The sequence below is a fragment of the Caloenas nicobarica genome, chromosome 37, assembly GCF_036013445.1.
Source record: "Caloenas nicobarica isolate bCalNic1 chromosome 37, bCalNic1.hap1, whole genome shotgun sequence".
NCBI lineage: Eukaryota > Metazoa > Chordata > Aves > Columbiformes > Columbidae > Caloenas > Caloenas nicobarica.
In genome coordinates, this window is record NC_088281.1 from 1,633,888 (window position 1) to 1,660,682 (window position 26,795).

The window sequence follows — 26,795 nt, forward strand, 5'->3', positions numbered from 1 at the left end:
GATTCCAGGCACCAGAGGGGAGGGAGGAAGGCCAGCAGCAGAGCACAGGCTGGTGGGCTCCGGAGGGGAAGACACGGACATACTGGGGGATGGCAGCCAATAAAGGTGGTGACAAGGAAGTAGGTCTGAAGGGTGAAGGAGCTCAGGAAATCTGGGAAGCCTCACAGGACAGCCTGCTCCAAGCACAAGAATGATCTCTCCAAGTACCTATGAAAAGAAGACTTTACATCATGAGGCTGCTTGTCTGAACAGACGGAGCTCCAGGGCAAAAAGGCAGCACATGGGAGGTGGAAGCAGGTCAAGCTGTAAAGGAGGAATTTAGAAACCTTGTCCATGGATGTGGGGATGATGCCAAAGCTGCCCTGGACTTGATACCTGCAGGGGAGGCTGAGGGCAGCAAGATGAGCTGACACAGCTTCCTTACAGTAAAATTATAGACAGGGTGAACGTGGGCCTGCTGCTGAACTTCATAAGAGTAGAATCAGACAGGACCGATGTACTTCATGGCTTCTTTGCCTCCATCTCCACCAGCAAGGTCTCCTGGGACTTTGTTCCTGAAGGCAGGAGTCTGGAGAACAGCCAGGAGTGGATGGGGCTCCAGTCAGGAGTTACCTGAGCAAACTCAGACACCATTAGAGAAAAGGAGATGGGTCACTTGACCCTGAACACAAGTATTGCTGTGCTGTGGCACCTGAGATTCCCAGGAACACCCACCTCTTGGTCCAGAGTTGTGTGATTCCTCCTGAGGAGTCCTATCCTGTCTCCTTGCTCAAGTGGTGCTTTAGGCACCCACTTTTCTGACACATCCAGTCTTTATCAGGAGATTCTCTAGATCAATATTTAGTGGACATTGATACCAGTTGTTCTGGCAATGAGGGCATTGGGAGGGGGACAGAAATATAAGAAAATTGGCTTTATGACTATTTATTAAGGAAATGCTCACTGTTTGGCTACAGTTCTGAAATCTCTCTAATCATCCACACCAGACCAGAAGCCTTTAGCGAAGTGCTGCAGAGAGCCTTGTAAGAGCATTTTGGCTGTTAATGAGCCCTCTGCTGCCATGGTCCTGAGCTGCAGCTACTGAAAGAATGAACAAACCTCTAATGAAGTGAAAGGCAGAAACAAACTCCAAGTTTCTGAGGGTGTTTGGGACCCCACGAGGGGCCATCGCTGACACAAGCAGTCCCTGTCCCTGGAGGCTGCTGAAGGAAAAGCCTGGAGACAATGGTCAGAGGTGGTAAAGGCGATGTGGAGGTGGCTCTGGTGCCCTGTCAGCCCTTCATGGTTGTTTAGCATCAGAATGGCCAAGCCCTGACCCCCAGGGCCTGGCAAAGGAGACCCTTTCAGTCAAATGTTTCTCAAGGCTCTGCCTGTGGTCACTGGGAGGGTATTTGTGGTTTGGGTGTGGCTTTGGTGCCAAGTGCTGTTACTTTTACTACAAGGCTATGGTTTTCTGAGGGTTTGGCAATGCCTGTGAGGTCTCCCAAGCCCATGCAGCTTCTTTCATAGACCTGCAATGGTCACCAATCACCTGAGCTCTCCTAGTCCCAAACTTGGTTGAATCCTCAATTTGGATCCATGCCCCAGCACTGAAAGCACACGTTCCTTCTTCTGCTGCCCTAAAATAAAAAAGAAAAATCAATCTATTCCACATCAGCACGATCAGCCAATGGTCTTTAGGTCTTCTTCTTTAACACGTTGACTACTACGCATAGACCCGTGTCTTCCTGCACTCCCATGTGTCTCACAAACCTTTCATTCTTGTCCTCCAGTAATGGGCCAACACTCCAGGAGGCTGGTGCTTCCTCCGGGCTCATGGATGATTCCTGAGGACCATCCAAGCATGGGGAGTGCAAGAGAGAGGGGCAGAGCAAGGTCAGCTCATGGGCCATGCCTGAGCACAGCCCCCCCAGCAGCAGCCATTCCCCATCTCCCAGGCACAGCCGTGCCCACAGCATGCAAATGTCACTGCCATGTATGACTAGTCCAAGAGAAGGCTGCCTTCTTTCCAGGATCCCCCAAAGTCTTTCTCCTATTCCTCCTCCACCCGCAGACATCAGCCACATCCCACTTGCAGGCTCAGACATGGTTGTAAGGATTTGCTGAAGTCATCAGCCACCACCCTTCTCTACCTCACATCCCCTGACCCTCCCACACCACACATGGCCACTCACTGCTGCTCAGGGCCTCTCACTCTTCAGAAGAGGCCTTGAGCTTCTTGCTTCTTCCTGGTGCTTATTATCATCTTCCTCACTCCCTCCAGAGCTCATGGTGAGGTTTCTTGTCCATAACAGCACCTTTATGACCATGTTTTACTAAATGGGTGTCTTTTTGTGAGCATTTGTGCAGAAAGAGTAGTCAGAGAAAAGCGCCTAATACATAAAAACTGATGCCGAGTGAAATGCCATGAAGAACTGAGGAGTTACTCCCATTGCTGTGTCTTTCCTGGAAGGAGTCTGTCCCGAGAAGGGCATCCGGCTTCTGCCACTCTGGAGAGGCACATGAGCAGTGTCCGTGCACCTGGGGAGGAACAGGGTGATTTTTGCCAGACCACCCTTCATCTGAACCACTTAGATGTGTACTTATGGATGGGGTGTCGTGCCTTATACTGCAAATACCTATTGGATTGGCACTGCCAGTGCGGCTACCACAGATGCAGACTGCTGTGTTACAGATATTTACTGGTTTAAATACTGACACTCTCAGAGAAATTATACAAACACTTGAATGATTACTGATGCCTCTTAACATGATTATCCACAGAAGGCCCAGCAGCTTTGCATCTCAAGAAATGGGATGCCAGAGGCCAAGGGCAGGATGGCTTGGGCTCTGTCCTGGCATCTGGAAAATGAAGTGTGCGCCCATCTCCCAACACCCGCCCTACTCAGTGAAGGGTGTGAGAAACTCTGAAGTCACAGTCATGACAGGTATCTTATGTCTAACTGCAGACAGTGTTGTCCTGCCAGCTCAGGATTGGAGCTTCCATCCCTGAAGGTATTGAAAATATGTGTAAACATGGTGCTTAGGGATATGGTGTAATGGGTGGGCTTGGCAGTGTTGTATTTACCACTGGACTTCAGGACCTTAAGGGTCTTTTCCAACCTAATTTATGATTTGAGATAAAACCATTTCAATTCCCATCACCCCCAGCTTCCCCCGAGGTTGGCTGTTGTGTGGCACAACTGGCCTGGCTCTCCAGGCAGGTTGGGCACTGGTTTTGTGCCTGCATTGGGAGTTTTCCCCTTCCTGGGGTAAAAGACCTTCGATGAGAGACAGTTGTAGAGATTTGGGTTGCAGAGATTTGAAACAGTCCTTACAAAATCTGAGCAGGCTCAGTTTTGGAGCCATCAAAAAATAGAGACAATCTCAAGGATGTTTTTGAAAAGTGGTACAATCACTAATAAGAATAACAGGGAATTCCTTATTCTTGATTATGATGATGATGATGAACTAAAGTTTTTTAACTTCATTCCCAACAGTCATTCTTGCTTCTCAAAAGAGCTGCTACGTCCCAGTAGCTAACCTCTTGCATGGAGTTCTTTTTAAGAGCTTTTTCTCTCACTTCTACTATTTTTATCATTTAAAAAGTATTTCTTTGGACAAAATTGCCCTGAAATCACCCCTTTCATACTTTTCCCCTTTTTTCTGGTGTGAGTGGAGGTGACACAGGGCAGATTACTTCTTTTTTAGGCAAAGAAGGCCAAGGAACAGATCTCAGGTCAGTGCAAAGGCAGAAAGGAAGCCAGAATGTTTATGTGGTGTGCACTGACACACACCGTCACCTGCATTTCCAGTCTCTGAAGTCCCAACAGTGCAGCAGAGTCTGGAGTTCTGAGCTCCCTTCATCTGCCCTGTGTGACACATGTAAAATGAAACTACCCCAGCCAAAAGTTGGTTTTGATTCTCTTCACAGCCTGAAGCACCACATGGGTCAGGAGACAAGCCAGGATACCCAACAAGGACTCACATGCTCTGCACTTAAAGTTCAGGTGTTCCCGAGAATCTCAGCAGACAAGTTGTGCCGATTCCTGGGTGCAAGGAGCTGGTCAAGAGCCTCGTCTCCATTTCTGTAACGATGGCTTTGCTGCCTGGCTGATGTGCAGACTCTGTACACGGATGCTGACACCTGTTGAGCAACCTGCTCTGAAAGGATGAACAAGGTGGGCATGAGGACAGCAGAACAGAACAACCTGGGTGGGGGCAAATGAAAAGGGATGCACAAGATGTGGTCAGGGCTGTTTGGGGGCACTTGTAAAGCAGCCCTGCACCTCATGTGAATTATTCCTGTGGTCAGAGAGAACCTGTGAGCTGTCCCTAAATTGAAAACATGAAGGGGATGAAAGGACAGCATCATTCAGGTTGGATGGGACCTTGGGAGGTGTCTTGACCAACCTCCTGCTCAAAGCAGGGTCAGACCAGATTACTCAGTGCTTTATCCAAACACATCTTGGACACTTTCTGGGACAGAGTGGATGTGCACCCCTGGGAAACAGCTTCCAGTGCTTGACTGTCCTCATGACTGGAAAGTTTCTCCCTTTCTATAGCACCTTTCCAAGCCCGACCATCCAGATTGGTTTTTACCCATCTACTTACACACTGACACAGATCATAATAGCCTACCTTGGACACAAGAATATTGTGGGGGATGATGCTGAATGCCTTGCTGACTTCCAGGTAACAGATCACCACTGCTCTCCACACATCCAGCAACCCTGTCCTTTCCTCACAGAGAGCAAAGAGGATGGACAGGCACAACCTGCCCTGGGTAAACCCTGTCACCTTCAGACACCCAGAACTGGGGTCCCAGTGAACATGCTCTGGGGCACAGCGCTCAGTTCCCCTGCTCACCCATTGGCCATTTTTGAAAAGTGCACCCAATGTGTGAGAGCTGCCAGTGGTCAGGGAGTCCCCCCAGTCTCCATGAGCTTTCCAAGAAGGTGGAGAGTGTCCTCACTGTGACATGGTCCTGCTGTCTCAGCTCCTGGGATGCTGCCCCTCCTGTCCCATAGACTGGAAAGGATTGTGTTAGTTCCAGGGACCCCTGACTTGATCCCCATCCACTGCTGGTTGTTCTGCCTCCAGTCACAGAGGCCTGGGAGAGCTTGCTGGTGAAGATGGAGGACCAGAGACACAGAGAATATCACTTCTTTCCCTTATTAAATTCATCAGTAACTACAAGTTGTTTGTTTCTCCTTTAACTGTTCCTACAGGAGTAACAGCTCATTATAGGGCTCTTGAATTGACTTACAGATCTAGACTGAGTTTTGATCTGGACTGTTGCTGTGCTTGGAGGCTGCTGTCCTTGCAGACCAGATGAACTAACTTCTGCCACCCTGCCTTGGCAGTTTATTCCATCCGTGTCACAGCTCTGTCTGCAACGCTGACAGCTCCAGCTCAGCCAGTCAGGTCCCTGGCTGAGGACATTGCCTCACATCTGGGCTGAACCACCCCAGCTGTGGCACCAGGAAACCTCTGAGTTGCCCCGTGGAAACCTGGTACCAAGTGTCCAAGATCCCATGTGTGCAAAGGCTTTGCTTCAGAGCACAGACGTGACGTGGCCAGAAGATTGCTGGATATCTCCCTAGACCTATGAGTATAAAACCAAAATATAATGCCTAAATTCATTCCGGTGAACATATTCCTCCTCCAGTTTTTAGAAATTTGATCCTTTCCTGTAACGTTCTTTTTGTCCTGCCTAATGATGAGAGAAGAAAAGATGATCCTCATACCAATTTACTTTTTAATACAAAGAACACAATGCTGGCAAGAAGTGTCACTGCTGAAGAGAGAGAATCAACATCACTGATTACTTGAGGTTGTTTCAAAGGATGTGCCCCTGGAGCCCCAGGGACAGCTGGAGGGAGCCCAGAGGGGACAGAGGAAGGGACATCGTGGGCTGCTCCTGTGCTGCTGAGCTGGGCTGGGCTCCTGGGACAGAGGGAGCTCATGGCAAGCGGCAGCGCTGCAGAGAGACAGCTCTGCCCAGGAGCAGCTCCTCTGCAAAGCGCAGCAGGGCTGAGGGCTCTGCCTGGGGATCTCAGGGAGACGAGCAAAGCAGAGAGAGATGAAAGGTGGTCAGGATGGGGAGGATGACTGAGAGCTCACTGGAGGAGAAATCTTTGCAGCCCTTGACCCGGTAAGTCTCTGGGTGCAGGGCAATGCAGCTGCAGCTCCTGGAGGCATCTCCTAAAGTTAGCACAGGCACAGCTTGAGGGATCTGTGAGGAGGAGGCTCTTGGCAGGCAATGTTGAACAGCTGTGAAGCTGGGTGAGCACCCAGGGGTGCCCAGGGCTGTCCTGCAGAGCAGGGTCCCTGCACCCCAGGGCTGTGCCGGGGCAGGGACTCTGCCGCCTGCCAGGGTCAGCGCTCAGCCTGCCCGGGGAGATCCCCATGGTGCTGTGGGGGGAAGCTGTGTGGGGAAGGAGTGACCCGTATCAAGGCAGGAAAGGTGCTTCTGCTGTTAAGGGGGTGCTGTGTGGATCAGAGCTGCTCACAGCTCCAGATCACCCCCAGGATTTTTCCAAGTGGATGCCTCAAGCAGAAGATCAATGCAAGGATTACCAGACAGATAGGGAGCTTTCCTGAGCCTGTCTTTTAATTTTCAAATCCCGAGGGTTGGGGGGTGCAGGAAAGGATAAAATGAAAATGAGTTCACATGCTTAAACAAGTCGATACTCTTGAACTGCAACTCCAATTAATCATTACATGTTCCAGAATCCTCATTAACATTCCTTCAGCTGCTGCTCTGCCTGTGCACAGCACCAGCATCACATTGGCTATACCTGTCAGCCTTAGTCTGACCTGTCCTTTTCCCCAGTCTGCAAACAGGAAGATGCCCCCAGGCAGTGCCCTGTGAACAGGCAGGATCTGTAGGGCCAGGGTGAGGGCACAGAGGGTGGGATGGTCTGTGAGCACTGACAGGGAAAAGACATGGACAGGGAAACTGTTCCCAGGGGGAGAATGTCCAGGCAGCAGGGAAATGATCAGAAATGAGAGGAAACTAAACCCGCAATTGTTCTGGGAGGGAAAGCAGAAAAAACTCCGTATGACCTCTGCAGTGCAGATCCCTCCTGTGAGCAGCCCCCTCACCTCCTCTCCCACCCAGCAAAGCCTCTGCCCTCAGGGCCGGGGGCTCCAAGGCATGAAGCAGCTCCTGTGCAGCCAGAGCTCCAGTTCCCTCTGCAGAGCACAGGGGCTGAGAGCAGATGCCCGGCAATGCTGGTGTGTGGGAGGTGGCTGCACAGCTGGGGAAGGGTGACGCTGTCGGAGTGCCCGGCTGCCTCTGCCCTGGCCTCTCTCACACCCACCCTCACCGCAGTTTCCTTCTTGCTCCACTGCTCTGGGTCACTGCTGTTGTGACCTTGTTCTTGCTGTCGGGCTCTCTGGGGATGGGAGTTTCAGCTGCAGAGTCATAGCCTGATCTTGTGGGTCCTTTCCTGCAGCTGTGTCCATGGGAACAGGTGTCCCAGCTTTGCTCTGCCCTGTGGGGCTGTGGGCAATGCAGTCTGTGGGGCTGGGGAATGAGCTGAGTCTCCCTGAATCAAATGCCATCATTAGGACTCTTGGCTGTGTCCCTGAGATTTCATTCCAAGCTGTGAGCTTCCCTCCAGGATGCAAACCTGTCCTACAGCATCTCTGTGTTATGTGAAAGCCCCATGGAGGAGCACAGAGATGCTGTGACAGAGAAAATGCTGTTGGGTTTGTGAAACCCGTGGTTTCCGGTATAAACATGGGATACTGAAACCTTAGGAGAGGGTGAGACATGTTGTGGTCTGAGGTGGGTCCCTCTGCTCTCAGCAGTGCCTGGTGGCTTTTCAGGGTAACATGGCGGTGTGATCAGCCTCCATCTCAGAAAGGTGCCAGCCCAGGGCAGCTGGAGCAAGACAGAGGGACAGAGCAGCTGCCCTCGCTCTGCACTGACCCACAGGCATCCTCTGGTCTCGCAGGACTCGCTCTGTTCTCCCTGAGTGCAGCAGAAATGCTGAGGGTTTCTGGCACCAGAGCACTCCCCAGGGTGGGAGGGGAGAAGGAGCTGTAGAAACGCCAAACCTCTCAAACTCAGTTTCTCAGCCCTGCGGAGACAGATGCTGACAGTCCCTTTTGCACCAGGAGCGGTTCAATCTGACAAAGCTGAACCCCAGGACTGGCCCCTGCCCCACCCATCACACAGGGTCAGGCTGACTCCTCAAGAGCCCCTGGGCAGAGACCCTGCTCTTCATTGCACACTCATCAAGCACCGACGAGGGCTGCAGACAGGACGTTCTCCTGGAAATTGAAAAGAGTCTCTTTGTGGGAGGGTCTGTGGGAAATGACTTTGGTTTTCCCAGACAAGTCTCATCTGAACCGTCACTGTCTTTTCCTCCTTGCGCAGGTCCTGATGCCCACAGGCAGCAAATGTCCAACAGCAGCTCCATCACCCAGTTCCTCCTCCTGGCGTTCACAGACACACGGGAGCTGCAGCTCTTGCACTTCTGGCTCTTCCTGGGCATCTACCTGGCTGCCCTCCTGGGCAACGGCCTCATCATCACCACCATAGCCTGTGACCAGCACCTCCACACCCCCATGTACTTCTTCCTGCTCAACCTCTCCCTCCTTGACCTGGGCTCCATCTCCATCACTGTCCCCAAATCCTTGGCCAACTCTCTGTGGGATACCAGGGTCATTTCCTATGTGGGTTGTGCTGCCCAGGTCTTCTTTTTAGCTTTCTTGTTTGGTGCAGAGTATTCTCTTCTCACCATCATGTCCTACGACCGCTACGTTGCCATCTGCAAACCCCTGCACTACGGGACCCTCCTGGGCAGCAGAGCTTGTGTCCACATGGCAGCAGCTGCCTGGGCCAGTGGGTTTCTCAATGCTCTGCTGCACACGGCCAATACATTTTCACTGCCACTGTGCAAGGGCAATGCCCTGGACCAGTTCTTCTGTGAAATCCCTCAGATCCTCAAGCTCTCCTGCTCACACTCCTACCTCAGGGAAATTTGGCTTCTTGCTTTCCTTGGTTTTCTGGTTTTGGGATGTTTTATTTTCATCATGCTGTCCTATGTGCAGATCTTGAGGGCCGTACTGAGGATCCCCTCTGAGCAGGGACGGCACAAAGCCTTTTCCACGTGCCTCCCTCACCTGGCTGTGGTCTCCCTGTTTGTCACCACTGCCATGTTTGCCCACCTGAAGCCCCCCTCCATCTCCTCCCCCATCCTGGACCTGGTGGTGTCTGTTCTGTACTCGGTGGTGCCTCCAGCAGTGAACCCCCTCATCTACAGTATGAGGAACCAGGAGCTCAAGGGTGCCCTGAGGAAAATATTTCAACACTCACTACTTTAGGTTACTAAGGTTCACACTATTTCACTAGGGCTGCAAGAGAAATAGCCAGGACTAACTTTCCTTCTTATGTGTCTATATTTTTCCATAGTGCTTTTGCTGGGTTTTGTTTCTTGGTTCATGTCTGTAATAATATAATTCTTGGCCTCCTGCGTGTCTTTTCTTGAACCAAAGACCTCATCTACATATGTATATGCGCTCCTTAGTTTTTGATAAACTCAATAAATGAATCAGCAGAAACCAATTTGTCTCAGGTCCCACCTCTTCACAATCCTCTGGAACTGGGGGAGCAGCCCCAGGATGCAGGAGGGTCCAGGAGGCAAATGCTGCCCCATGGAGGAGCAGCCCTGGTGGCCTTGGGGCTGCCCATGGGCAACTCAGTGGTCATTCCCTCTCTGACACCTGTGAATTCGGGCTGCTGCTTCACTTGATCCATGGGCAAGGGCAACAGGAGGATGCAGCAGGACACATCCCTTGTTGTCTGTTGACAGTGGAGATGGTGAATGGTCACGGAGATATGCACCGTCCCAGTCCATGATGAGGCAGAGGACAATCCTCCAGGAGAGGAATCTGGAGCTGCCCGGAGAGCCCATGAGATACACATGGACCGGCTGTGCCTGAGGTGGGCAGTGACAGGACCCCACAGAGTGAGACATGGCCCAAGGTGGAGTCATCAAAGGGAAAGCACTAAACGCAGGTATCTGCAGGGAAACAAAGATGGACACAGACAGTCTGATACAGACCAGTTCCAACAGGCAACAGCACCCTCACAGCCACCACACCAACAGCAGCGCTTACACAACCATGAGCAACAGAACTGACCCTGTCCTGTTGCCCCTCTCAGACTGCTCTGGTGTGAAGGTTGCACGAGTGGTCCGTACATCCTGGGCAGAACTTATGCACTGTCTCACACGCTCCTGTGTTCCCCCAGCTGTGGACCTGGGCTTTGTGTTTGCCCAGACTCAGAGATATTACCCATTTGGCCATTCCACCCTGGGTGTCTTCATATCCTGGTGTCCTCCTCCTCCTTGCTACCCTCACTTAGAATTGACCAAAACCACAAGCAACAGTGAACCCACTCACACAGCAAATAGCCAGGAGGGGACTTTAAGAAATGTCGTAGTTTAACCCTGGTCATCCGCTCAGCACCACACAGTCAGTCGCTCACTCCCCCACAGCAGGATTGGGAGAAGGATAAGAAAAGTAAAAGAAAACTTGTGGATTGAGATAAAGAGGAGGAAAGTGATAAGAGGAGGAAAATGAGGGGGCAGCAGCCAGCGGTACCCAAGAGAGAGTTTAATAGGTAAAGCAAAAGCTGTGTGTGCAATCAAAGAAAAATGAGGAATTCACCCGCTGCTTTGCGTTCGCACGTGGGTGTTCAGCCATCTCCAGAAAATCACGGCTCCATCACACATAGCAGTTACTTGGGAGGACAAACGCCATCACTCTGAGTGTTCTCCCCTCCCTTCTCCTCCCAGATTTTATTGCTGAGCATGATCACATATGGTATGGAAGACCCCTTTGGTCAGTTGGGGTCAGCTGTCCCAGCTGCGTCTCCTCTCAATTTCTTGGACACCCCCTGCCTCCTCTCACTTCTCAGCGTGAGAAGCTTAAAAGACCTTGATACTGTGCAAGCACTGCTCAGCAATGACTGAAATATTGGGCTGTGATCAACACTGTTTCCATCACAGATTTAACACACAGCCCCGTACAAGTGACTATGAATATAAGTAACTCTACCCCAACTGAAACCAGCCTAATAAGCAGGACAGACCATGGTGATGAGGCAGGGGGTTTGGCCAGACCAGCACTGACCAGCCACCTCCCCACGGGCAGCTGGTCCCTCGAATCCCTCTCCTCCCCACTCTTCCACAGGCTGCTTCTTCCACAGTCCACCTTGATCCCTCCCTTTCTCTGCCCGACTCTCTTCCCCAGTTCACAACTACCATCAGTTACTTTTTCCCCAATGGTCTCAGGTTTTCTCCGTTTGTACTCAAGTTTGATAGTTTGGATGCCATTGTCCAGGTCCTCTGGGACTTCAGTGGCATCACTGGTGGCTCCCTCAGTTCAGATGGAACTCCGCCTGCAGCTCCCAAGGGCCTCTGGTCTCCTGCAGGTTCTGTGCTCATGGCTGGACAGTGACTGCAATCCTGAGAAATTTCAAATCTTATGAGAACCTTTAAATCAACTTAAATGATTAAGTACATTCAGTAAAATGTCTGAGCTTTTCCCTTGATTTCTAACTGAGAATTTTTCAGGATGTGTATTAACAGAAGGAGAGGAAATATTGATATTTCCTTGTCTTTGCATCACCAGTACTGTATCTCTTACTCCGTGTGTTTCATCTCCCTCACATTCCAGTTATTTCCTTCTGGCCTGAAGAAATTCACCATGTCTTTTAATTGTGTTTATATTTATAATTTCCTATCTATCTCTCAAAAATATTTATTGCATGGTTCTCCCTTCTGGAAGGTGGAACCCATTGGAGCCAGCTTGGACTTGGCATAGAGCTGAGGCCTGTGTTTTATCTTTTTGATGATCTAATCACATTTGAATTTGTGTGTTCAAAACCAAGCAAAACCTTTTTGTGCCTGTTTGCAGCCAGTTCTCTAATGAGAGCAGGTGGAAATTTGTGGAATGGGGCTTGAACATCCAGTTGCAGCCTTCAGTGGAGAAGTCTGATGTAAGGAAAAGTGATGTAAGTCCCAGATGTGCGACGACAGAAATAGTGGTGTTGGGAGGTGAGGAGCAAGGTTGTCCACACAGTGTCAGACCTCAAGGGACTACTTTTCCAATCTGTCCTGACCTCCTTAGGAGACAGTCTGGATCAATATCAATTAGAAAATGCTGGTATCACCTCTTCCATAAACTGAAAAGTAATGAAAAAAATCCTTAAATATGAAAATAAAAATTATTAAATGCTTATAGAAATCTTCAGCTGGACTTTTAAAACCTCTCTGCTGTACAAGTCTTGAAGACTTTTCAAAAATCATGGTAGACACACAGATCCTTGGGCTTCCTCCACTTTTATGAGCCCCATGGTGCATTTGGTGCTGAGTCCATGAACCTCAGATACTGAGAGGAGACTGAAAAAACCTCTCAAGGACGTAAAGTCAGAAGCAAATGCCGAAGTGTCTGGGAGCGTTAATTGGCCCAACTGATGGCAATTGCCAACAAACTCTCCTGATGGAGTCGTTAGAGCAGATACTTGGAGGCCACGATGGCAGATAGGCAAAGGTCACGTACAAACGGTTCTGATGCTGAGAAAACCTTTGGTTCGATTTATGAGGCAGAAAGGCCAAGCCCTCAGCCCAGCCCCTGGCAAGGCAGATCCTGTCCCTCCTGCGTGGCTCTTCCTGGGGCAGTGGGATGTGGGTGTGATGCTGAGTGAAGAACAACAGCCTGACACCTCCCTGTGGGGCTGCGATGAGGCCCCTGTGCCATGAGGACGTGTCTCCTCGCAGGTCTGTGGCAGAGACAACTGCCATGGCCAAGTGGACAGAGATCTCTGTTCTGTGGGTGCCTTCCAGCCCTACCAGAGCCCTTGGCCATCTCCACCACCACTGTCCCACACCTGCCCCTCTCTCCCCATGGCTCTAGACACCCATCTCTTCCCCACCTTGCTCTCGCCATGGCATTTCCATACTTCACTGATGTCTTTCCACCCTCCCTGGCTGTTCCGTGAAACACAAAGCCATGGGCTGATCGCAGACTCCCTCTGGGTGACCTCTTGCACCACAGTGCAGCCCTCAAGTGACATTTTGAGCTCATCATGTCCCATCTCCACATTCCAATCAGAACTTCACAGCAGTTTCTCTCTTTCTTCTGCTCTTTCCCATTATCAAGCAAAGTTCCATGATCTCAGAATCCACCCTTAAAGTCTTTGACCCAGCCCGTCAGCCTGCTCGTGGTCTCTCAGCTGACCAGAAAGAAGTATCCTCACCATGATCTTCCAAGCCACACGCCTGCTGTTGGCCTTTCAGCTTGCTGGACAAGACTAAAGGCATGTGCCTGCTGCAGATAAAAGTAACATGATTGTCACCCGCCAAGCCCATGCACCTGCTGGTGGTCTTTCTCTGACTGCCAGGTGCATCTCCATGCCAGTCCTGCAAGGCGCTACGGCAGCAGAGACCTTGCAAACAACATTCAAGCTACGTGCATGTTGGTGGCTTTTCAATTCCTTAGGCACAGCTTCAAGGACACGCACATAGACCAGTCATGTGCCTGAAGCTGGCCTACCAGGTACTCAGGTGGAAGTGACCTCACAGCCGTGTGCCCCTTGCTGGCCCATGAGTCCCTGAGGCACCATAGACCTGGTCCCAGCAATCCTGCCCATCTCCTCCTTGGGCCTGACAGCTGGTCAGGTACCTGTAACCTCACATCCCTCTTCAGATGCCCCGTGGCTGCTCCAGGATAACCCTGGCTTGCCCCAAGGGGCCAAACTGCTGAAGTTGGGTAGGGAGAGGGGTTGGAGGTGATGGGGGTTGAGCATGGGAATGAGAGCTCTGGGGATGAGGTGTTCAACTCAGGGATTAAGGATTAGAGCTCGCTGTTCTGGGTTAGGATTTAGGCATCTAGTAATCTGCTTAGGTGTGTGGTTAGTGTCAAGGGTATGAGCTAGCTTTGTGAGTTAAGGGGTTTTTTAGGGTTGTGATGAGGCCTAATGTTAAGGCTGGTAATTTAAGGTTAGGGATACAGGCTAGGGATTAAAATGAGTAAAAGCGTAAGACTAAGAATAAGGGGTTATGGGCTTGGGATTTGGCTTAGAGGTAAATTTTGAGGTTTGGGTTTAAAGTAGTGCATTACTGTCAGGGTGAGGACTAGCATTTAGGGCTAAGGTTAGAGTTTAAGATTACTGCTTAGAACACAGGTAAGGGCCTAACATGAATGTTTTCACAGTCAATGTCACGGCAGCATCACCATTACCTGAAACTCTCCAAATCTCTCATCTCTGTTGGCCAAGCCATTCTTTCCTCCCCCACATCTCCAGTCTCTCTTGTCCCAGTTCCCCTTGACCTTCCCAAATCTGTCATCATCTTGGGAGCAGCTTTCTGATGGCCTTCATGACCTCTGAGTATTTGCCTTCCCGCTGCTGGTCAGCCAGTTCCTGTGACAGAAGTGACCTCACAGCAGCATCCAACGGGACACAATGGGCTGCTGTGCTGCTGAGGTCCCTGCTCAGCCCACCCAGCAGCCCTGCACCACCCCTAAGGTCCCCTACCTCAGCTCACGCCTACCAGCTCGTGCTCCAGAACAGCTCCCATAGGTCCGGGGAGACTTTTCCCAGTCCCACATGGTGCTTCAGCTGCCCCAGGGTATGTTGGTGGTAGTGGCCACCTCTGTGCAAACAACTGAATCAACCCCTGAACGGAGACTTTAGGGAATAGTTGAGCCCTCTGCAGAAAAGACTTCTGTGTAATAGCTGAAAAAGTCTTCCTTTCCACAACTGCTAGTATTTTTAAACTAATTTTCATGAAACTTCTCATTGTTTGTTTGTTTGTTTGTTTAGACAGTTCCATGGCCAAGTGCCGGCAAGCTAATTAAACACTGTATCTCTATGTGAATGTTTTTATGCAGCCATTTCCCAAAATACATTGCCTACCAATGGTTTGAGTTGAGAAACACTGTTCAGAGGATCTTCTTAATTTGCATTGGCACATTTTGTATCTCTAATTCTTTTCCTCTGTCTCATTTACTTCCTTGCCTATTCTTTGAAGAGCTCTCTGAGGAAAAGATTAATTGAATTACGGAATACCATAGATTGGGAGAGACTCCTGTGCAAGGATCTTTGCAAGAGTGTCTTCAACTGGATCAAGTGAGGCTCCCTGTACAACAGTTCTGCTGAGTTCTTAAAATTCAGCGAGCCTGTTGTCCTGCACATCCTCTCTGGCATGTGCAAACAAGTTAAGTAATTACTGTTACTCAATTTTATTCAGTTTTGCAGCAGAAACTGCTGCAGGGATCTCTGAAACAGTCAGGTTCTTCACCCAGGATGTTAAAAACCACCTGTATGCACAGGAAACAGGCCCAGGCACAGCAGGATCTGCCCGTCTCCAGCACTGTCTGGAATCCCACCTGGAGAAATCCCACACGAGTCAGGCCAACATTTCATTTGAAGGTGACTAATTTTTGCTTATTTTGGAGGTGGTTGATATTGAAGGAGGTTGACTGAACTCAATCACTTGGTTTCAAGTTGATCCATTGTCTCAGACCAGTTTCTGCTGCTGTCTCTGTGGACGATGAGATGGGAAAGTCCTTGGACCACCCAGGTGACTAATGACTGAAGAGCTCTGCTTGCACACCCGCACAACTTTGTTTCACCGCCTCAAACCCACCATCTCCTCCTCTCCCTCTTCTCCCCTTGCATTTTGAATTATTCTGGTTTTGGAGCCGTCTGCTCTACTCCTTTCTATGTCTGAAAACAAATGGAAAGATGAAGGGATAAACACCAGTCTTTATTGTATATGTGGGATTTTTTTGTCCTTCTTTCTCCTACATGTGTAGTTTGATTTAAAAAACAAAATAAGTTTAGGAATGGGAGATTTGAGACTTGAATAGTGAGTTTCACCTGCTTCACAACAGGTGCCTGTGAGAATTTGTTTTCCCAAGGCTCCCTGTGTAATCAATGGAGAGAGGAGAAAACTCTCAAGGCTGGGTCCTCCCAACCTATAGCTGGCACACAAAAGAAAAGTTACAGATCTCTTCCAGTCACTATTCTCCTGGTCTGTGTTTAGATCAGGATATTTGATGGTAATAGCAATGAGCAACTGTTTGGAAGTAACTGCATTTCGGTGCAGATGGATGTCAGATGAGACCGGGTGGAACCATAACTAAAGAAGATGAGTTATATTTGGTCCCTATTCTGCCCTCCCCTCCCCTTTCCTGAAGAAACAGAGAGCACAAAGCTGTGGAAGAAAGCACGGGATTACGAAAGAGATGCTTGATACTGCTTATTCTGAAATCAGTAGATACTCAGGGACTCCTAGTCCAAAAAGGCAAGTACTGAAAAATAGAAAGAAAAGCTTTCAGCATACATTAGATTTGATTTGATTTGATTTGATTTGATTTGACTTGATGTAATAGTTTGGCATTTGCACAATAAAAGAGATGACTTAGGCACATAGGTGTGACAGATGTTTGGAAAAGACCTGTGTGCATTTGGAATTTGCCAGGAATGGGATAAAATAGCTAAAAGACTTTAAAATTCTCTGTTTTGAAGGAAAAATTCTTTCTGAGTGTTTGAAAAATATAGAAAGAAGACAACAAATTCTCAGAACTCCAAATGAAATTTGATGCAGAAATATCAGGGTATGAGAAGTGGTTGAAGTCCTCTATCTGTGTACTATAGGAAGACTGCAAGAAAGGAAAGAAGCAGAGAGTTTTGGGGAGCCCTTCACCCAGACTGTGGAATTATCACACTTGTTTTTTGCCATGTTCCTGTCTCGGCATGACGAACCGAAATTCAACGTGGGCTCAGAAAATGAAACTGCAGTTACTGAGTTCATCCTAGAGGGTTTCTCAGGGCTTGATCAAAGACTACAGCTCTTACTCTCTCTGGTCTTTCTGCTCATATACCTGACAACAGTGGTGGGGAACGCCACCATCATTTTCCTCGTATATGCGGATCACCGCCTTCAAACCCCCATGTACTTTTTCATTGGCAATCTGGCCTTCCTGGAAATCTGGTTTACATCCTCCACAAGCATCAAGTTGGTTGTGATCCTGGGTTCTGGGAGGAGAACAATCTCACTAAGCAGCTGCTTTGCCCAATCCTCCTCCTATTTTACCCTGGGCTATACAGAGCTTATTCTACTTGTTGTCATGTCCTTTGACCGCTGTGTTGCCATCTGCCAACCTTTGCATTATGCTGCCATCATGAAGCCTCAGCTCTGCATCCACCTGGTTGTTGCTACTTGGGTCATAGGCTTCACACTCTTGAGTTACCACCTGGTCATCCTCTCCCAGCTGACTTTCTGTGGCTCAAATGAGATCCACCACTTTTTCTGTGACAACTCCCCCTTATTCGAACTGTCCTGCTCTGACACCAGCCTGCTTTGGAAAATAGACTCTGTTTTCATATCATTTGTCATTCTGGGTTCCTTATGTTTAACTCTGACATTTTACATGTGCATCCTTTTCTGTATTCTACATCTTCCAGCAGCATCTGGGAGGAAAAAAGCTTTTTCTACATGTTCTTCCCATCTCACCACCTTGGCAATTGCATATGGGAGCTGTATTGTTCTCTATGCATGTCCTTCAGAATATATTTCCTTGGAGACTAACAGCATTGTAGCGTTGCTGAACACCATCCTGTACCCATTCTTAAATCCATTCATCTACAGTCTCAGAAACAAGGCTGTGATACTGGCCCTGAATGAAGCCGTTGCCCGTACAAGAGCACAGCTTTTCCCCTAATCATGAGGCATTTCTGGACAGCAATTCCAGTGATCTGCTATCATATGTTAAACAATACCAATGCATAGGTATGTAACCTCCAGACAGAGATACCTCAGGAGATTGATAGAATCGTAGAATCCTTTCAGTTGGAAGAGACCCTCAGGATCATCGAGTCCAACCACAACCCAATTCTAGCACTAAGCCATGTCCCTAAGAACCTCGTCTAAACACCTTTTAAACACCTTCAGGGATGGTGACTCCCCCACTGCCCTGGGCAGCCTGTTCCAATGCCCAACAACCCTTTCCAGGAAGAATTTTTTCCTAATATCCACTCTGAACCTCCCCTGGTGCAACTTGAGGCCGTTTCCTCTTGTCCTATCTCGTTGCATTGTGTTAAGTGATAAAAAGCTCCTCTGCACACACAAAGAAGGCACTAACAATGGCAGGAGGAGTAAGTCAGTTAATACCCTGCCCCGGCTGCTCCCAGTGCCATCACTGCGGAGCCACCAGCTCATCAGGAGCCCATCTCCAAAACCAAGAAGAGCACAGAGGCTCATTGGCAAGTGGGAACCCAAATTACAGGCTCTGGGGAATGAACATCTTGTCCCAAGGCTACCCTGGGAGAGCCCTCAGCCTCATTGTCCAGGTGTGAAGCCCATCAAGAGGAGCCACTGAGAGCAGCTCTCTGGATCACCATTTAGACTAACGGAATTGTTGCCTAGGGGTGCAGGACACATGGTGGGATGCAGGGGAAGAGCATCTTTGGATTACACAGGACTTACCATGGGAAGTTTGGGGAAGGACCCCAACCAGTGCCGTCTGTCCTGTCTTCTCATTAAACTTAATTTCTAAGTCTTTATTATGTGAGCGAATCTCTTCTCTGCGTGAACGTGTGAGCGTGGGGGTGTGAGTGTAGCAACTGGAGCAGGACCAGGGGGTCAGACAGCCTGTATGTCATTGGTGCCAGCAACTGAGAGACCAGAGTGACTGGACATGAGTGTGTGCGCATGTGCGTGACTGGGGTTGTCTGTACCAGTACCTGGAATGGGGCTGCGGCCCTGGGGGCTCATGTGTCCTGGTGTCTGCGACTGGCAAGGCCGGTGTCCTGGGGAGGCTACTGAGCAGACTGAGTGTTTGAGCCCCGCTGCTGGAAGAATCCACCCTGAACGGGTATATACATAAAATAGACTGGGCTAGACTAGAAGAGTTCAGTTGGAAGGGACCTACAGCGATCATCTAGTTCAAATACCTGACACATTCAGGGCTGACCAAAAAATAAATCATGTTATCAAGGGCATTGTCCAAAGGCCTCTTACACACTGACAGGCTTGGGGCATTAACCACCTCTCTAGGAAGCCTGTTCCAGTGTTTGACCAGCCTTGATAAAGAGACGTTTCCTAATATCCAGTCTAAACCTCCCCTGGCCAAGCTTTGAACCATTCCCACATGTCCTATCGCTGGACACCAGGGAGAAGATCTCAGCACCTCCCTGTCCATGTCCCCTCCTCAGGAAGCTGTAGAGAGCAACGAGGTCGCCCCTCAGCCTCCTTTTCTCCAAACTAGAGAAGCCCAAAGTCCTCAGCCGCTCCTCAGAGGACAATCCCTCCAACCCTTTCACCAGGTTTGTTGCTCTCCTCTGGATGAATTCAAGGACCTTCACATCCTTGTTGTAATAACATGTGGGGCCCAGAACCGCACACAGCACTCAAGGTGAGGCCGCACCAACGCTGAATACAGCAGCATAGTCACCTCTTTTGACCACATGACCATGCTGTGTTTGATGCACCCCAGGATGCGGTTTACCGTCTTGGCTGCTGGGCGACAGTGTTGCCTCCTGTTGACCCTGTGGCCAACCATCACACCAGATCCCTTTCTGCAGGGCTGCTCTCCAGCCACTCTCTCCCAATCTACACTTGCACTCAGTGTTACTCTATCCCAGGTAGAACAATCCAGCACTTGGACTTGTTCAATTTCATGCCAAGTGCTGGGTCCTGCAGTTGGGTCACAATAACTCCATGCAACACTACAGGCTCAGGGAAGAGCGGCAGGAAATCTGCCAAACAGAAAAGGACCTGGAGGTGTTGATGGACAGTGACTGAACATGAGCCAGCGTGTGCCCAGGTGGCCAAGAAGGCCACCAGCATCCTGGCATGCATCAAGAATAGCATGGCCAGCAGGACCAGTCAAGTGATCATCCCTCTGTTCTTGGCACTGGTGAGGTGCATCTCAAATCCTGTGTTGAGTTTTGGGCCCCTCCCTACAAGAAAGACCTTGAGTTGCTGGAGGGAGTTCAGAGAAGGGCAACAAGGCTGGTGAAGGGTCTGGAAAACAAGTCAGATGGGGAGCAGTTGAAGGAGCTGGGGCTGTTTAGCCTGGAGAAAAGAAGGCTGAGGGGAGACCTTATCGCTGTCTACAACTACCTGAAACGAGGTTGTCGCATGGAGGGTGTTGGTCTGTTCTCCCATGTGGCAAGTGGTGGAAGGAGAAGAAAGAGCCTGAAGTGGCACCTGGGAAGATTCAGTTTGGATATTAGGAAAAATTTCTTTGTGGAAGAGTTTGGGAGGCATTGGAACAGGCTGCCCAAGGAGTGGTTGAGTCATCATCCCTGGAGGTTTTTAAAGGACATATAGATGAGGTTCTTAGGGACATGGTTTAGTGCCAGAATTGGGTTAACGGTTGGACTCGATGATCTTGAGGGTCTCTTCAACCTAAATGATTCTATGATCTCATTGGGATGAGAAACATGGTTGGGCAGCTCTCCCAGATGGAATACTGAGATGGATGGATGGATGGATGGATGGATGGATGGATGGATTGGGACCGCGTGAAGGATCAGCCTCCTTATCAGCCAGCCATGGCATGATGGAAGCAAGGCCAGTCCCTCTTTGTCCCCTGCTCTTGTTTTCAAGAGATCCTTTACACCCATTGCTGGCAGCCCTCCTGTGCCAGCCCCTCTCACCAGCACAAGACTCCAGGCCCAGGATCTCTTCATGCTGCTCCTGCTACCACAGTGACAGAGCAGCCTGCCCTGAGCTGGGGAATGCAGAAATACATTTCTGTGGGTCATTTATTCCCCTGTTGAAGCACAGAGCACTGGGAGCAGGCTGTGGTGCCTGAAAACCACAGCGAGACAGTCCAAGGCAGATCACTGAAGGTCCTTCACCATCTCCAGGAACACTGGGCACCCACAGATGAACACTCGAACCAGCACCGTGACGTAACATGTTGCCCCGTGTCCTCCCCTGAGCCCATGAAAAACCCAAGCACAGCAGCATGGCCTTGTGGGGGAAATGTATTCAGGCTGACCACAGCTTTGGAAGAAGAGCCCAAGCTCCAAATACAGAAACTGAGGAAATCCCCTTTTATGGGGTATTTCAAAAAGATGGCCCCAATTTCAGAGATACAGTGATTTCAAAATGGGTCCATCCTTTTGAAACACCCTGTATTACAGAGATGTGACACAGGACACCAGCTGTACCAGGGTCCCAGAAACAGGTAGACAGGCCTCTGAGTCATGGCTCTGGAGAAGTGCCATGGGTGAGGAAATTCCTTGACAAACATGGCTATCACAGATAAAATGCTCAATGCCCAGGAGGTTCCTGAGATGAGCTGGAAGTCACTTCTGAAGAGACATGGGTAACTTATTGCTGCTGACAGAAAAATGATTGAATCAGCTTCTTCAGTGCCACTTTCAGCTCCTGGTTCCTCATGCTGTAGATGAGGGGGTTCACTGCTGGAGGCACCACTGAGTACAGAACAGACACCACCAGATCCAGGCTTGGGGAGGAGATGGAAGGCGACTTCAGATAGGCAATCATAACAGTGCTGACAAACAGGGAGACCACGGCCAGGTGAGGGAGGCACGTGGCAAAGGCTTTGTGCTGTCCCTGCTCAGAGGGGATCCTCAGCACAACCCTGAAGATCTGCACGTAGGATACCACAATGAACACAAAACACCCAAATGCTAAAGAGACACTAAGCACAATAAGCCCAGCTTCCCTGAAGTAAGAGAAGCAGGAGAGCTTGAGAATCTGGGGGATTTCTCAGAAGAACTGGTCCACAGCATTGCCCTTGCAGAGAGGTATGGAAAATACATTGGCCATGTGCAGCAGAGCATTGAGAAACCCAGTGGCCCAGGCAGCTGCTGCCATGTGGACACAAGCTCTGCTGCCCAGGAGGGTCCCGTAGTGCAGGGGTTTGCAGATGGCAATGTAGCGGTTGTAGGACATGACGGTGAGAAGGGCACACTCTGCTGAAATCGCAAAGAGAAAGAGCTGGGCAGCACATCCTGCATAGGAGATGGCCCTGGTGTCCCAGAGGGAATTGGCCATGAATTTGGGGACAATGGTGGAGATGGAGCCCAGGTCCAGAAGGGCGAGGTTGAGCAGGAAGAAGTACATGGGGGTGTGGAGGCGCTGGTCACAGGCTATGGTGGTGATGATGAGGCCGTTGCCCAGGAGGGCAGCCAGGTAGATGCCCAGGAAGAGCCAGAAGTGCAAGAGCTGCAGCTCCCGTGTGTCTGTGAACGCCAGGAGGAGGAACTGGGTGATGGAGCTGCTGTTGGACATTTGGTTCCTCTGGGCATGGGGCACTGTCCAAGGAGGACCTCAAGGGCCAGGGCTTTTGTGCTGGTCTGGGGAGATGGGATGGCGTGGAGGGGCTGAGGACCTCTCAGGATATCCTGGAAAGGAGAGCAAAGGACACAGGTGCCTCCTTTTCTTTTGCCATGTGTGTTCACCCACCTCCGGGGCTGACCGCTTTCTGACCCCCAGGAGCTGCTGTGCCCTTCAGAGGGGCAGAGGCTGTGGGGTGACTGCCCAGAGCACCTGCAATGGGCACTGGTGCGGGACCAGCCCCGACTGGGCTTTGCTGGGGAGAGGGCACTGAAGGTGGAGAGAGGGCAGGGGAGGTGGGAGAGACTCGAGGGAGCTGGGCTGGGCTGGAAAGGACCTGGGAGAGAAAAACATCAGCCTGTATCTCGTGCTGCACGACCGTGCAGGGTGAAGACTCACACCAGGGGCTGTAGTGCAGAGCCAGGGCTTGTGGGAGGGATCAATGTCCTGCAGGTGCGGGAGAGATGAAGCTGCTCTGTGACCTTGGTGGCATGGACAGACCAGGAAGTTGGCCCAGGGCCTTCGTCACCCCCCAGCCACCGGCCACCTCTCATGGGCCATTTCCAGCACTGGCCGCTCAGCCCAGGTTGCCGGGTGAGGTTCCCTGTGAGGCCATCTCCATCCTCCTGCTGGGCTCAGGGCCCGTCTCAGGGAATGGCCAGCCCTGCCCAGCCTCTCTCCTGGCCCAGACCCTGGCACACCCTGGAGCGGGGCTGTCTGTGAACCCCACAGCTGGCACGGCCTCTCCAGGAGCTTGGAGAGGCTGCCACGCAGGAAGGCCATGGGGTGAGAAAGCACCAAGGACCATGTGGGCATCACACCGGGAGACGGTTCCCCACCCCAAATGCACCCTGTCCTGTGCTGTGCCTGCACCGTGGGGCTGTGGGACCATGCGTGGGGCAGCAGGGCTGGGCTGCCACAGCACAGGGTGCAGACAGGGGCCACAAAGCAGCTGCCAGGGGTGACAGCAAGGACAAGGACAGACAAGGAGTCTATGTGCATCGCCTTTGCTGTGCAGGGATGACTTTGGGAAGGGCAAAGCTCACCTGGAGTTGGTGGCTGCACGAAAACAGACCACTGCATCAGAGACCAAGGCAGAACAAGGGAAATGCTGGGCCGTTACTGGGTGGGGAGGGGAATTTAATAACAGCAGAGAGTGATGCTGGGGTTGAGGGACTCAATGCCTTCTGTGTCTGGGTCTTTACTGGAACACCCAGCCAGGCCTCTGTGCTCAATGAAGGGGTTCAAGGAGGAGAGCACGTCTTGGCAGGAACCTCAGGAAGCCCCAGCAGGACAAACAGCCGTGTCTGCCCCTGCAGGGACTCACCCTGGCAATGGCACAGGCTGGGGCTGCCTGGCTGCGAGCAGCTCTGTGGGAAAGGTCTGGGTGGGCAGGGAGCTGGGCAGGAGGCAGCGTGTGCCCTGGTGCACGGGAGGCCAGGAGCACCCTGGGCTGTGCCACCAGGAGCACGGCCAGGAGGCGGAGGGAAGGGATTCTCTGGAATACTCCATCCAGATCTCAGATCCCAGTTCAGGAAAGATATTGGCAAGCTGGAGCGGGTTGAGCAAAGGGCCCTGGGGACAGCCAGAGACTGGAGCACTTTGCCTGTGGGGAGAGGCTGAGGGAGCCGGGCTTGTCCGTGCCAGAGAAGGGAAGGCTGACGGGGACCTCATCACAGCCTGCCAGTGCCAGCGAGGAGGTGATGGAGAATGCAGAGCCAGGCTCTTCACTGTAGTGCATTGCAGAAGGACAAAAAACAATGGGTGGAAGGTGAAAGAGGTGAGGTTCAGCCAGGACATAAGGAAAAGTTTTTTCCCTAGAACAGGGGTGTCAAATTCACTTTCACCGGGGGCCACATCTGCCTAATGGTTGCCTTGAAAGGGACGAATGTAATTTTAGGACTGTATATATACAACTATTCCTACATTTGTACAGTCTTAAAATTACAGTTGGCCCTTTGGAGGCAACCGTGAGGCTGATGTGGTCCCGGTGAAAATGAGTTTGACACCCCTGCCCCAGGAGCTCAGCCAAGTGCTGCCTCGGGTCACCCAGAGAGGCTGAGCAGCCTCTGTCCTTGGACGTTTTCAAACTCTGATTGAATCAGGGCTTGAACACCTTGGTCTGACCCCCTTTGTGACAGGTTGGACTGCAGACTCCTGAGGGCCCTTCAACCTCACTTCTCATATGATCCCATTGTGATGTTGGGCTCTGTTTCTAACTGGTCAGAGCAGACGATTATGGGCCATGAATCCAGCTGTGCTGTAGGTGACCATCTAAACCAACATCTCAACCAGTGAACCAGTCAACGTCTCAGTGTGACTCGCTCTGGGCAAAGTGTGAGGAGTCCTGGGCAGGGAAGTTTTAGAGGGCATGGGGTGCTATGCAAGACATAAAATGATCTTGGCTTAATGGCTGTAGGCCCATCAGATGTCAGCTGATGTCAATGAAAATTAAAATAAGAACTGAAGACAAAGATCCAAAGCAAAGAAAGATGTCAACATACTTTTTTTTTTAAAGTCTTTGAGAGGTTTTCTTTTCACAGAATCACAGAATCACAGAATGTTAGGGATTGGAAGGCACCTTGAAAGATCATCTAGTCCAATCCCCCTGCCAGAGCAGGAACACCTAGGTGAGGTTACACAGGAAGGCGTCCAGGCGGGTTTTGAATGTCTCCAGAGAAGGAGAATCCACAACCTCCCTGGGCAGCCTGTTCCAGTGTTCCGTCACCCTCACTGAGAAGAAGTGTCTTCTCAAATTTAAGTGGAACCTCTTGTGTTCCAGCTTGAACCCATTACCCCTTGTCTTACTGTTGGTTGTCACCGAGAAGAGCCTGGCTCCATCCTCGTGACACCCACCCTTTTTATATTTATAAACATTGATGAGGTCACCCCTCAGTCTCCTCTTCTCCAAGCTCAAGAGCCCCAGCTCCCTCAGCCTTTCCTCTTAAGGGAGATGCTCCACTCCCTTAATCATCTTTGTGGCCCTGCGCTGGACTCTCTCCAGCAGTTCCCTGTCCTTCTGGAACTGAAGGGCCCAGAACTGGACACAATATTCCAGATGAGGTCTCACCAGGGCAGAGTAGAGGGGAAGGAGAACCTCTCTCGACCTACTAACCACCGCCCTTCTAATACACCCCAGGATGCCATTGGCCTTCTTGGCCACAAGGGCACAGTGCTGGCTCATGGGCATCCTGCTGTCCACCAGGACCCCCAGGTCCCTTTCCCCTACACTGCTCTCTAATAGGTCATTCCCCAACCTGTACTGGAACCTGGGGTTGTTCCTGCCCAGATGCAAGACTCTACATTTCCCCTTGTTATATTTCATTCAATTTTTCCCCGCCCAACTCCCCAGCCTGTCCAGATCTCGCTGGATGGCAGCACAGCCCTCTGGCGTGTCAGCCACTCCTCCCAGCTTGGTGTCATCAGCAAACTTGCTGATAGCACACTCAATTCCCTCGTCCAAGTCGTTGATGAATATATTGAAGAGTATTGGTCCCAGAACTGACCCTTGAGGCACTCCACTAGATACAGGCCTCCAACCAGACTCTGCCCCATTGACCATGACTCTCTGGCTTCTCTCCTTCAGCCAGTTTGCAGTCCACCTCACTACCCGATCATCCAGCCCACACTTCCCCAGTTTTGCCATGAGGATGCTGTGGGAGACGGTGTCAAATGCTTTGCTGAAGTCAAGGTAGACCACATCCACTGCTCTGCCATCGTCAATCCACCTTGTTACGTCTTCATAAAAGGCTATGAGGTTGGTCAAACACGACTTCCCCTTGGTGAAGCCATGTTGACTGTCCCTGATGACCCTCTTACCCTTGATATGTCTTAAGATGGCACCAAGGATAAGGTGTTCCATCACTTTCCCAGGGATGGAGGTGAGGCTGACCGGTCTATAGTTGCCCGGGTCCTCCTTCTTGCCCTTTTTGAAGACCGGAGTGACATTTGCTTTCCTCCAGTCCTCAGGTACCTCTCCCGTTTCCCAAGACTTGGCAAAGATGATGGAGAGCGGTCCAGCAATGACTTCAGCCAGCTCCCTCAGCACCCGCGGGTGCATCCCATCTGGACCCATGGATTTATGGATGTCCAAATTGCTTAACTGGTCCCTAACCCAGTCCTCATCAATTAAGACAAACTCCTCCATTGCCCTGCCTTCCTCTGGGGCCTCAGGGGTACGGGACTCCTCAGGACAGCCTCCGGCAGAGTAGACAGAGGCAAAGAAGGCATTCAGTAACTCTGCCTTCTCTGTATCTTCTGTCACCAGGGCACCCACCCTGTTCATCAGTGGGCCTACATTGCCTCTGGTGTTAGTTTTATCTGCCATGTATTTGAAGAAGCTCTTCCTGTTGTCCTTGACCCCTCTCGCCAGGTTTAACTCTAAGGAGGCCTTAGCTTTCCTAGTTGCCTCCCTACATCCTCTGACAACAGCCTTATATTTGTCCCAAGTGGCCAGCCCCTCCTTCC

The 26,795-nt window shown here is 50.8% G+C and overlaps 2 protein-coding genes across 2 annotated transcripts; both read left to right on the plus strand.

Annotated features, from left to right (window-relative positions):
• Positions 1-8,775: 8,775 nt before the first annotated feature.
• LOC136001065 (olfactory receptor 14J1-like) lies at positions 8,776-9,321 on the plus strand (the record flags this gene model as incomplete). The annotated part of the gene is made up of 1 exon (XM_065655112.1): positions 8,776-9,321. A coding segment is annotated over one exon (546 nt), but the record flags the coding sequence as incomplete, so codon positions are not given.
• Positions 9,322-16,749: 7,428 nt separating this feature from the next.
• LOC136001157 (olfactory receptor 6E1-like) lies at positions 16,750-17,733 on the plus strand. Its single transcript, XM_065655245.1, has one exon. The coding sequence runs from the start codon at positions 16,750-16,752 to the stop codon at positions 17,731-17,733; it is 984 nt and encodes a 327-aa protein (XP_065511317.1).
• Positions 17,734-26,795: the final 9,062 nt, after the last annotated feature.